Consider the following 13,116-nt stretch of genomic DNA (forward strand, 5'->3'; position numbering starts at 1 on the left):
AAAAACTCAGACCTTGATTTATTTTATTAAACACAGTTTAAATTACTTAATATTAGAATTTGGACTTTTTTACACTATCAAACTAATTATTGTTTTCAGAGTGAGAGCCTTACCGTTTTGCCTACAAAATAAAGTAGATATATAGATTTTTTTTTATTGTTAAAAATTTTCCGCGCTATGCGGATATTGATCATTATGATACTCAATGCTAAATTCAATTATAAGATTGTCATAATACACCTATACAATTAAAAAACGTCATGGGGGTTTGATGGTCTGTTCCATTAACTGAGCTATATACCTAGTGTTTGTTAATTATATTCTAAAATATTGAGCCCTTGAAAACAAATATCTATCTGAGGTTTCTTTTTAAAACGATGCTATGAACTGACTTGAAAGTTGGTTTAGACCTTGCAAACAAAATATATGTTTTACTTCGTTTGCTTACAATTTACAACGTTTTTTAAGATTTGATTTGCTTTAATTTAATTTCATCACTCCAATTAAGGGGCCTTGTGACTAATAAAATTGGGCGTAAATAGACCCTTGGCATTTCCATCATTCCAAGAACACATTTTATCCGATTTAAATTCTGAAAAGTGTTTTGAATTACTCATCTACTCTTCTGTGGTTTGACACATCGGCTTTTAGCTGTTATTATTTTACAATATTTAAAAAAAATGTTTTTAACGATTTTACAATGATAACAAATAACAAGAAAAAGTAGTCGATACGTCAAACCACATATTTTATATTATTCAACGTAATTCGGCGACGTGATACCATCTACGCTATATTCTATGTTTAAATGTATAAATATAAATATTCTAGTTTTTAAAAAATGTATAAACGGGGACTCAAAAAACTGTTTTTTCGTTTGTACTTTATAAGAAATAAGTTTATACTTAATACTTATAATGTACTTCTAATGTTAACTTTTGTATCAAAAACCACCATAACTGATTAGTACAGTAGCACAGTGCAAACTCAATAATATTATTATCAAGGCCTTATAGGACTATTTGTTTAGAAAATACAAATAATGTAAAACTATTAATTATTATTTAATTTTCTAACTAAATAATATAAAATTAATAATCGATTTGTTCTCGGTTGAAGAAATTTGAATTATGCTCATGTATTTTTATAGTATAATATATATATATATATATATATATATTTTACACTTTATTAGGTTGGTGCTTAAGGTGTGTATGGTTTACAAATTCCATTAGGTATAATAGTATGCCTAGTAACTATAATAGTGTCGCTAAATTGCCGCAACATTATTCAGTTGACATAATCGACAGCCTCGAGCGGTTAAATATTAATTATTGTCCACTAATTATTTTCTTATTATTAAGTAATACAACATTCAAGTTAAGAAATATACCTCGGTGACTAACTTGTATGCTAGGGGCGTGGTCTATTAACTTGGCCGCCGAGTATATTCCTTAACTTGAACAGAGTATAGTTTTGAACTAGTTTTTACTTTTTCGTGAATGCCAAAGATTCGAAATATTCGTTAATATCCAAATACCTATGTTTGGAATTAGCACATATTCTAAAACAAATCTTTTTATGACAAGGCCGTGGCTGATGGCTCTCCACAAATGACAAACATAAACCTATTAAGATCGTAATAATGATCGTATAGGTATATTATTGTACTCCTAATTGTGCATTCATACAAAATTTGATACATTTATTTTAATTTTAAACATGTTCTAGTAGAATTTTAATACTTCTTTAATGTAAAAGTATCATTTTCTGGAGAATTATACTATTTAATAAAGTAATATTACCAATAATTACAGTAAATCGCTTAACTTCTAATTGGCGATGATAATAGAATAATAGAATATTTGCATCAATTGCGTTTAAGAACAATGAAAATGAACTAACAAGTACTCAATTGACAAAACAAATACACGTATTTTTTACTATTTTATAAAATATAATTAAAAATATTGATTTTCAGCTTTGATACAAAGATGAGAATTGTTTTTTTTTTAGTTTGTACTGAAATTTTCCATACAGAAAATGGTTAACCATTTAATTTTATTATTTCGATAATTTCGACTCCAATAAGTAGATACCTACTGTAATAATTTATGATAATTGATTATTGCCTTAGATTATACAGTTGAAATATTTATTTAAGGAAATCGAGAACAAAGGCAATATCAGGCATTTATCTGACACTATTTTATGGAGGAATAAGGGATAATAATAAATATTTTGATAGGACTTAAACCCCCCCCCCTGATACTTTTCTCTATTTGTGCTATTCTTGAAACCGTATAAGCGAATGACACTATCCTAGGTTATAAAGTGTATTTTTGGAGGGCAAATTCCCTCTTGCCCTACCCTCACCAAATGCGTGTTTGGGCAGTACACGTTACGTTTTCTGATGTGATTGGAAATAGATAAAAGCAAATCTGATGGTATAACCGTCGTATAGTGGCGTTTTTGGCTTAAGAACGTAGCTGGGGATGCGTTTAGGTACTGTCTGTTGTCGCTGGTCTTGTGCGCGGTCCTGTGCGCGGGTGGTCTGCGATCTGTCCAGAGTGTCTTGTCCCCGACCCTTTATGTCGGTTATTCAAAATCCATAACCCACGGGTTTTCGTACAAGCTGTTTTTCTCGGTCACGTCCAATCCCAAACGAGAGTGTATATGTGCCTTGACGAGAGAAAAGCGACTTTTCATTACGGTCACCACACCTGTTGCGCCGGTATACCGGATCCGGTAACTCTCCAATGTCCGTCTGGATGTCGAGCGAGGCCTCCCACTTCCACGATATCCATTCGTGAAATAATATACGATTTCGAGACGATGTCGCCGGATGTATACAGGTTTGATATTATTTTTTAAAAACTATTCTAATGTTATAGTGTGTATAATTTTATTCGAATTTACAGGGTCTTCAGAATTTCATTGCCCACCTGATTTTTTTAATGATGTACTAAATATATAAAAATAAATTACTTATATACAATTTAAGACTGCAGGTATCTGTGCGGTTGAATAATGTGACCAGGAAAAAATAGTACAATAACACTCCACTCTTCATCCCGTCCTAAATTTATAATAACTTTAAAAATTAATCACTGACAACTAGTTATTTTTAGTAAATTATTCTTAATTAAAAAAAACAAATTTAATGTATACGTTGCCATATTTTAAGTTCCAAACGATAGCCCATCTAAATCTGGCTACTAACAGATAAAACTATAAAAAAACTTAAAATTATTATTGTTTGGTAAAAATCAATAATAACAATGAAATAAAATAAAATAGATATAAATTAGTTTATAAGCTTAGTATACTACCAAAAAATAAGGTGTTCCGTGACATTTGAAGACTTGTATGTATTATGTTATTATAAGTTTTACATTGGGAATATCTAGTATACGTAATACGATTGAATGATACGACTTGTATTTTTTGTTTGTTACAGATACCTGTAGTGCATACAAGAAAAAAAAAAATTTATTATATACGAGTACATAGTATATTATTCTTATTACCGTGCAATGTCCACTTGCTACAGAAATTCAACACATCGATCAATATATATGTATTATTGTGTAAACGATCAGATTCAGTCGCATATCTCGAAATTATAAAATGGAAGGATCTAAACTAGTAAAGACTAGTGACGAATAATTGCTTTCTAATAGATTTAATATAACTTTAATACTCTTATGTCAAAAGTAATAAAATAGGTATCCATCATTATAGAACCATAATTGCGGTTAGTGGTTATTAAGTCTGTTTAATGTTAACACTAGAACAAATAAAATAAACGATAGTTACAGAGCTTACATTTCACTAAAACTTTAAAAATTAAATGAGATATTAATCCAATGCATCTAGTAAATTCGGATGTTATTTTGATGTGTTTTTTAACTGGGTTTGAAAATCGGCTGAAAAAGTGGGAAAAACAGAGCGAGTTTAACTAACCATATTTTAATGATAAACCTAACAATTACGCCATAGTTTTTTTTTTAAATTATTTATTTTATTTTATTTTACGATATTGCAATCCGTCATTATATTTGTCAAAAATATTTTTGAATTATTCAACATAATGTTCATCTATATTTTGTTCAGATCGACTTCTCTGATTTGTAATAGTTTATACTTTATAATATGAATAATTTATAATTACAAATAAATGATAATACTTGAATGATTTGTACTATTAATCTGTTTGTTTAACTTGAAACCTAAAAAAAGAATATTTGCAAAAAACAACTTGCAAATAAATACACTTACGCGTTTGTTACCTCACGTCAATAGAAGATTAAAATTATCTTCCTGGCATTTATTTTAATAAATTTATATATAAATATTGTGATTTGCGGTGTAATATGTGCTGAATAATAACTTTAATTTCAGTAACAAGCCTCCATTACAAAAGCATTCTGAATTGTTAATCTAAGCGTGTTTTTGGAGCCATAGTCCGAGGGACATGTTTCATTAACCGATCGTACCACGTGGCTCTCGAAACACTACCTCCACCGAGTTTAATATTACAAGGGGTTGAAGAGAATACTTCAGGTTGGTGAAAACAACCACGGCCTTGGCGGCGACATTGACCTTTATTGATGTAGTTTTCTTGTACGTTATACAATTCTACTCGTTTATCGTGGTCCCGTTTCAAATTGAATTCTGGAAACATAAAAAAAAATCCAATCGATCCATGTGGGCCTTGACCGTTCAGCAATTCCATATTGTTTCATTATAACATTAGATAAACTAAAATAAACGAGAAACGCCTTAAGTGTAGGCCACTCATTATGACCAAAGAGAAGTTCTCGGTCAAGTATATTGTTATGAAACTAGTAAAATATTTAGTGGTACAATAACAATTTTTGTAGGCAGTAAATATTTATAAATATTTGTCAAATCAAAACAATTCCAAGTTATCCTACAAGTTTTAGCTATTTCCTAAAATTATTGAAAATTGTGTTGTACAGAGATGTCGTCTGCAGAGAACCAGGAAACATACAAATATATCCATGGCCTTCAAATCGATTACCTCCTAATGTATAATATTTTTACATACAACATAATAATTATTTAAAACATAAATTGTAATGAACTTTCTTAAAATACATTTGAAAGTGTTCTTATTGGAACGAATGGACACGATGCGAAAGGGCGTTATACATCCAAGTTTTTTAGCGTAAAATAATTATTGTTCAGATTGCGGTTTTTTCTATAAGCCCATCATGATACGAATAAAACGCAATTTTAGTAACACTATTTTGGTAAAAAAAAAGTAATGAAATACGGATGCTGTAATAGTCTGATAACAAAATTTACCAGTGACAAAGAATCCTAATTGCTGTACAAATATTCATAACTGTTTTAGCTAAATTAATATATAATTATAAATTATTATATAGGTAACTAAAAATGCAAGTTAATGTTTTATTATTATTATAACATTTAAGACGTAGACGGTAGTATAAGTAATTATATAGTTCTACAATATAATACATAAGGATATATTACTAGGCGTAAAAGAAAAAGTTTTCACATTATCCATTATCAAACCAGTACTGTAGGAATCCTTCTTCAAATCTCTACTTACATCAACCCTATTTTACATTAAATAAATGTATATTTTTGATAGAACCCAATATAATTTTTTACTTATTTTTAATAGCTTACTTATTATTGATGTAGGTGTTCGATAATGAACGACATACTATATGATCCAAAAAAATAATCCTCATCAACAGGACTAAAATACTGAAGAGTTTTTTCGAAAAACTTGAATTGTTTACATACATTTCATTAAAATTAAAGTCGGTAAATTTTATAATAGTCAACTATAAAAAAAAATTATGTTATTTTTTTTTGAATAAAATGTTATCTTTTGTGTATAGTTGTCAAATATATACAAATTTAAGGTTACTAAGGAAGTACAAAAAACATGTTATTTTTAACAAACAGGTGTAAAATGGTATTAATTCTGATTTTTTTGGTAGTCTAAAGTGAGAGATCTTTACACTGATTATTTTTTTAGCAGCTGTCACTTTATCTTTAGGCTGAGGCAATGCAATTATTTCCAAAGATTTTATGGCATTGGTACATCTGCACCCGTTATTCTGATTACTGGTGGTGCTTCTAAGTAAAAGAAGGCTTCACTTAAAAGTAAATCAATTTTGTGATTATAGTGAAGAAGTAGTAAGCTTACTAACTCTTATCCTTATTAAGTATTTTTGTACAAATTATACTTTTTAAACTAAAATATTTTTAGAAATTGACCCGACAATTATCAATTAAAGTAGGAATTTTAAGTACAGACAAAAAACAACACACATGATTGTAGAAGCCAATATCTTTTAAACTCCATGTCAAACTAAAAATACATTGATTAATTAATTGAACTATTCAATTTTAACCCCGGACTAAATCAGGCACCAAAACATTGATAGTGATGTGCATACAACTATGCTACATTTGGGTCTCTAAATACAATTAGTACATTCACCTGTTTAAAAAAAATGTTATTCAATAGTAAAACGTCTTTGCTACCGAATTAATGACTTAACCATTTGCTTACATAGAAAAATTGAACTTTTGGCCGAGATCAGGGTGCGCTGTGATTGGCCAGCGCGTAGCGGCGTGTACATAGATGGTAAGAAAGAAGTCGCTTCTTATTTTGAACAGAGTATAGAGAACTTTTTTCTATTATGGACCACTTAATACCTCACTGAATTTAATTAGTAATTGGACCTTTTTTTTATAGTGTTTTCATATAATGTGATCTCAATTTTCCACTCATTTTCATGTACCTACCTCCCTTCCAAACTAATTGTATTAAACATTTTGACTGGTCAATACCCAGTTTTGAATAACTATTTTTAAAGTTGTTGAAGTAAAAAAATATCACTCTGTTATATATATATATATATATATATATTGTTTATTAGACCTATACCTATTCAAAAAAAAAATTTGTTTTTTTGCCTCCCACACCCGACGATAAAACGTTTCGATGAAAAAAAATATATAGTATAATGTAAGCCAGCTCAGTCCAAACCAACCAAATTCTAAATTTCGTACAGTATAAACCAGTACATAAGGAGTCATCAAAGATGGTTCATATCAATTATTAAATCTGGATGTGATTTTATCACAATTAAATGCTTTGATGCGATTCTGGAAATAGTAAAAATCCAGACCAGTAAGAAATTACCAAAGTGGTTCCAATATCTCCAGATGTTTTCTTGAATGTGATTTTACTACTACCTCTAAATCACAGGTCTAAAAGAACAGAATAATATACCTCAAATAGTTCTACATAATTTAACATATGACAGAAGTTTGTATAAATATGTACGTCTTTAATCTTGTAGCTCATTTACAAACTAACATAATAATAGGTTAGTATGTATAATGGAGTTAGATCACCATTCGACACCATCTGGTTAGTCGTTACCTTCCATGACAATAGATTCTTTCACAACTCTGGAAGTTATAAGACAACTGTCTATTATAATGTAACTAGAAAGTAAAATAAAAGTACTAAGTAAATGCAGTTACTAAAAAATTACATTAAAAAAAAAGGTTCGATGTGAATCTGTAGATACTGGAACCTACTTTGGTAATTTCTTACTGTGCTAGTTTAGATTGTACTTGGTTATTTAAAACTTAAATGGTAAATTGTTCAGTCTGTTATTATGATTATTTTTTTCTATATTTGAACTTATTATTTTTTCTGTACTTTAACTTCCATAATAAGCAATTTAAGAGAGGAGAATAATTATCCTATAATACAGGTTGTGTTGGAAATGATATTTGAAAAATGTTCACAACTTCATTACTTACTTCAAAAATTTAGTTATAAAAAACCTTTTTTTTATACGCTTTTAAACGTTTTATAATCGACGATTGTGTTAAAAATAAAATATCATGAAGAATTGAATGCCTTGTGAAACTACATTCCTTCAAATGTTTGTAGTATTGAGACTTTTTAAGTTATAATGAAAAATAATTTTATTAAATAATAGTATTTAGGAGATTTTTTTTTTTTTTTTCTTTAGAATTGTAATTGCTTAGATATTAATTTTATTAGGTATTATGAAAACGATTTCAAAAATTTTATATTTTCATTACATCTTATTTTATAGATTTGAGGATTAATAATAAATTTTAAGTTGCGAAATCCAGTTTCTTATCGTGGACAAAAAAAACGATTAACCTATAGGAGACGTCTTATTTCAATTGGCTGCTTGTCTCTGGAATTGTTAATAAAATAAAATAACATCAATCAAATTAGGTAGTTAATAGACACAAGATCTGATTGAGAATTTACAATACTTGTGTTTATTTAATTAACAACATACAATAACAGGTTCACTAACATAACTTTATTTTGTGATTTTAAAGAAAAAAAATTAGTTATAGGTATTTACTTCATTACAAAATATCTTTATAATATGTATCATTTCTTTAAATATAAAATATAAAATGAAAAAATACTTTAGGAAAATCTATAAGAACAATAAATTAATTATAATAGTAAACAAAATTGTATATATAACTCAATATAAAATATAAATACATTTTTTTTTTTTTTAACTGCAGTCTTTGTTTCTTACAAAAATATATATATAAAACGATAAATAAATATGAATATTAGTATACTAGTTAAGTTCTTGATAATATATTATAGACATAATATTCATTGAATCAATGATAAAATTAGAACGATCATTCCAGAAAACTGAATCAAAGAGAATTCTGTAATAGATAGAACTTTAATTAAAAACAACAATTTATTAACAGCAAAAAATTTAAATAAAAAAAATAAAAAACACTAATCACAATATTAAGGAACACATGTCATGTAATTAGAAATTTTTATTACGTACCTATTTCATCGGAGGGTAAATTGCAGCAAATGAAAATCGCTTCTTAGCTTTTTCACGCCTATACTGACGCCCCTCTATAAAACCTGCATCCCAATCAACTTTAACTTGTTTACCATCCAACATTGCTTTGGTCATTGTCTTCATACACGTTTCAGCACCCAACCGGGTTTCATACCTAAATGATAATAAATAATAATTTTATTATACTACCGATACATGAAAATATAATACTAGATAATGCCATTCAATCAATTCAAGGGTCTAAAGACAATATTAGGGAGTAAACAACATTAGCACAATTTTTTTTTGGGGAGGGGCAAAGCAACGTTAAGTAAAATTGCTTTGTAAGTTGTAACTAAATTGGTTAAACAACTAATAACTCTAAAGTATGATAAGATTTTAGTACAGCTGTCATACATTGTATATAATTACAATAATATTAAAAATATAATAGAAGATGCGACTAAAATCAAATATATAAAGAAAAAATAATCTATCTAAGCGCCAAAATTATTAAAAAAATTAATTGAAAATACCCTAAGCACTTAAATAATTATTAAAAGCTAATCAAAATTGTTTTATCACATAAGTAACGTACAAATAAAAAAAAAGTATATTGTGAAAAGATCTCAATTTTTAGTAAAAAGAAGGTAATCAGTTGAAAACAAAAAAAAAATGAATAAGTTCACAAAAAAGGTTTATTTGCTCTCTTGAAAACAATGAAAAATGTTGCATAGACCCTTTTGCTGTGTAACCATTGATATGTTAAGCAACGTGTGGTGAAATGAAATAAAGCAATAAACTTGACACTGAAACAGTAGTATCAGATTTGATTCCCACCACGAGACAGACAATTATCTTAGCTTTGATGCGTAGGTAGCTGTGAAAATATTGTTTTTGTTAATTAATTTCTTTTTTGTCTGCACCCACAATATCATTTAAACTGCTGAACGGATTTCTTCATGTAGCAAGTCTAAAGATCAGAAATCTTACTTGAAAAGTACTTTATTGGGCAAAATATTTAGTTAACCCATTTCTCTTTATAATGTAGAAAAACATCTAAACAATTTATGTATTTTTCAAATTAAAATTTCGGCGCCCTATATCTTTTTTAAATATAGTCAATTATTTGTATCAAATATTCTTTAGCTTAAAAACCCTTTAGGTTTTCTTATCTTTTAAATGCAAAGTCGAAATAATTCCTCATTCTGGTTATGAAAGAGTAGCTGGATTTTTGAATATTCCTACATTAAGGAATCGTAAAATATAAGTAAATTATCTTTTCCATTTTAAATTATTAAATAATCAAATTGATTGTCATTCAATACTAGAAGAACTAAATTTTAAAGTCAAATCAAACAGTACAAGAAATAATGTTTTATTTGTTTTGAAAAATATAAATACTAACTATTATACTTTAGCCTCCCCTGTAAATACTATGTCTATTGCAAATTCAGTTAAATTACATTGTTTTTTTGATGAGTGATATTAAGTCAGCTTTTAGTGTAAATTGTAAAAATGTTTTTGCTAGTTTCTAAATTTTTCTTATGCTATATCTTCACTTGTATAAAGAAGTTGTAATACTATCGACTGTTGTAATTTATAGTAATTATTATGCAAATGAAATTGATTCCTTAAAAAAATATATATATATATATACATACTCTATAAAACAAAAACCGCCTGGACCTGAAGTTTCATTGTCTATTCCCATAATAATTTTTTTTATCTTTCCTGCACTAGAAAACAGTTTGTGAATATCACTTTCAGAACTTAATAAATTTAAACATCCAACATAAACTGTAGTGGATTCTTCCAGTTTCTTTTTATAATCTGTACTGCTTCCCTAAAAATAAAAATAAATTAAAATCCATAAAACATTTTTTATTTTTACAGACAAAGAGTACTATTCTTTAAATAAAAAAAAATAAGTAATTTATCATCATCATCAAGCTTAACGGGCCTTTAAGGCCCAACGTTGCCATCAAGAGATGTTGGTTTCTAGACGGATTCGCTGTCCAGGACGGATTGTCAGTCCGTCACTGGAGAGGGGGATGGTGGTTCCTTTATTACCGGACAATTGCTTTCCCGGGAAACGGATCGCCTGTGACCGAGTGTCGAATCGGTGACAGTGAGCGCTAACACACTGCCGCCTTACCCACTCGGCCACTTTTCCTCCTCTAGGTAGTTTTTAAAATTTTTATAATTTCCTAATAATCTATAAAAAAAAAATATCAAATTAACACCAATGCTTGTTTCTTGTAAGTCAAAATGTTGTTATTTATACTATTATTTTGTTGTTATTTATACTATTATACCATTTATATCCAAACAATATTTTACAATTTTTTTTTTTTTAAATAACATAACATGTTACTGAAATATATTGACTACTGAGACGGATCTTTTTTTTTTAGATTAATATCACATTTTTGTGTGTAAGCAAGACCACTTCTTTTTTTGAAAAATGCAATTTTTGGGTAAACTGAGTTATGATTTCAGCCTAACACCCTAGTCCATAATCCATAATAACCATAGGAAATTATTAATTTTTTATTTTCTACAAATAACAACTTGACTACATGTTATAAAATCAATAACAATCACTGACATTTGTTGTGATAATTAATTCAAACATAGAAAATATTAATTATAATATGTTAAAAAAGACATTTTTAATATTTTATAATTCAATTGTTTCAGAAAAATATTTTAATAAATTTAAGTATACGTGTTAAATAGGTAGGTAAGTTCAGTTTTTATACACTACAATAACTGAAGTATTAACTATCCTAAAATCAATATATTACAGTTTTAATTTACCTTAAACTGGCGATCCTTGTAAGTTGAAATAGAGTTAGATTCATTGTTATTTATTTTACCTTGATGCCCATTCATAGGATGACGCATTGCTGGTGGTATATATGCTTTAGATGAAGTCATATTATGCAGAATTTTTGACATAGTGTCATGGGGCTTGAACACCTACAATTAAAAATCAAAACATTTTACACTATAACCCACCTTACACTTCAGCTTTTTCAGGTTGTTTAAAAAACATTAAAATTATTATACTTTGTTAAAACAATACATTCCCACATTTTGCCATACTCATATATACAACTTCAAATAAATCCTTAACTGACAAAAATAATATAACACAGTAATTGCCCAGTGGTCAGTTTTAACTTTTAATGAAAATAAAATAAAACAGTAAAATTCTTATTCATTTCTGCTCCATAATAAATAATATGTTTGTGAAATTTGAATATATAATATTAAAAAAAAAAGTTTATATAAATATCAATATATACTTAAATATTTTATAAAGCCTTCTCCTAGAAAATATCCCCTTGGTTTAAAGACTTTTTGGGAGGCTAATCCCTAAAAGGGCTTTTTTTGTGCGATGAGTTAAGTATATTAACTAGGTTATAAATAGATAATAATAAAGTGTGATAACTAAAATTACCTTTGCATTATTATCTTCATATTTTAAGCTATTGTTATTTAGTGGAAATACACTACTGTAGCCATCTCTCATATGAGGAGGTTTATAAACTTCGACGTTGGTCGGCATGATGTAGTTAATTATTCAGTAGTATGATAGCTGGAATACAAACAATTTAAGCAAATACTGCAAAACCAATTAATACATATTTTATAACATTAGCAACAGCTAAAAATACAAAAAAAACAAATTTATTGATAAAAAGTAATTTTTATTTCAAGAACAGCCTAGCAGAAAACTAAAAATAAAGTGCAAATATTATGTAAACGACTTTTCTATTAAGAACTTTAAACTTTGATTTTTTCAATTAAATAAATTAAGCTCGCTTGTGTTCAATTTGTTTTTTTCGATAACTTTTTGTTAATAGCTATTGTTATTTCCAATTGTTTTAAACAAGACAATAGGTATTACTAAAAAGAATACAAAAATAATGACTCCATCTAAACCAAGAAAAGGTTCATACTATTTACAAGATTAATAAGATAATTTAACTATTTAAGTTTGACTAAATAATTGTTTATTATACATTAAATAATATTGCGCTTACTTTTAACTATGAAATGCGTTCACCGAAACAAGTAAAAAAATGACGATCACGATTTGAGAAGTATCCGTATGGATTAACCGTTAACGACTAACTTTTTTCTTTGTTCTCGCTTAGAAATTCAAGCTCTCGACATTCGACAACATGGAAAACCTACCTAATACAAC

General features: G+C 27.8%; 1 protein-coding gene across 2 annotated transcripts; it reads right to left on the reverse strand.

Annotated features, from left to right (window-relative positions):
* Positions 1 to 8,575: 8,575 nt before the first annotated feature.
* LOC126844496 (nuclear cap-binding protein subunit 2-like) lies at positions 8,576 to 13,116 on the reverse strand. 2 transcript variants are annotated; one of them, XM_050582743.1, is made up of 6 exons: positions 12,953 to 13,116; positions 12,367 to 12,531; positions 11,721 to 11,882; positions 10,562 to 10,743; positions 8,898 to 9,072; positions 8,576 to 8,766 (listed from the first exon to the last, which is right to left on the reverse strand). In XM_050582743.1, the coding sequence occupies exons 2-5, from the start codon at positions 12,472 to 12,474 to the stop codon at positions 8,898 to 8,900; spliced, it is 627 nt and encodes a 208-aa protein (XP_050438700.1). In that variant the 5' UTR covers positions 12,475 to 12,531; positions 12,953 to 13,116; the 3' UTR covers positions 8,576 to 8,766. The 2 variants fall into 2 exon arrangements, with proteins under 2 accessions (XP_050438700.1, XP_050438699.1); XM_050582742.1 differs by having other exon boundaries at positions 8,577 to 8,766; positions 12,367 to 12,504; positions 12,953 to 13,114.

This window comes from Adelges cooleyi, unplaced genomic scaffold (assembly GCF_023614345.1).
Source record: "Adelges cooleyi isolate 19-005CV unplaced genomic scaffold, UGA_ACOO_1.1 ACOO_flye_CR_arks_rails_tigmint_CR_PRNA_651, whole genome shotgun sequence".
NCBI lineage: Eukaryota > Metazoa > Arthropoda > Insecta > Hemiptera > Adelgidae > Adelges > Adelges cooleyi.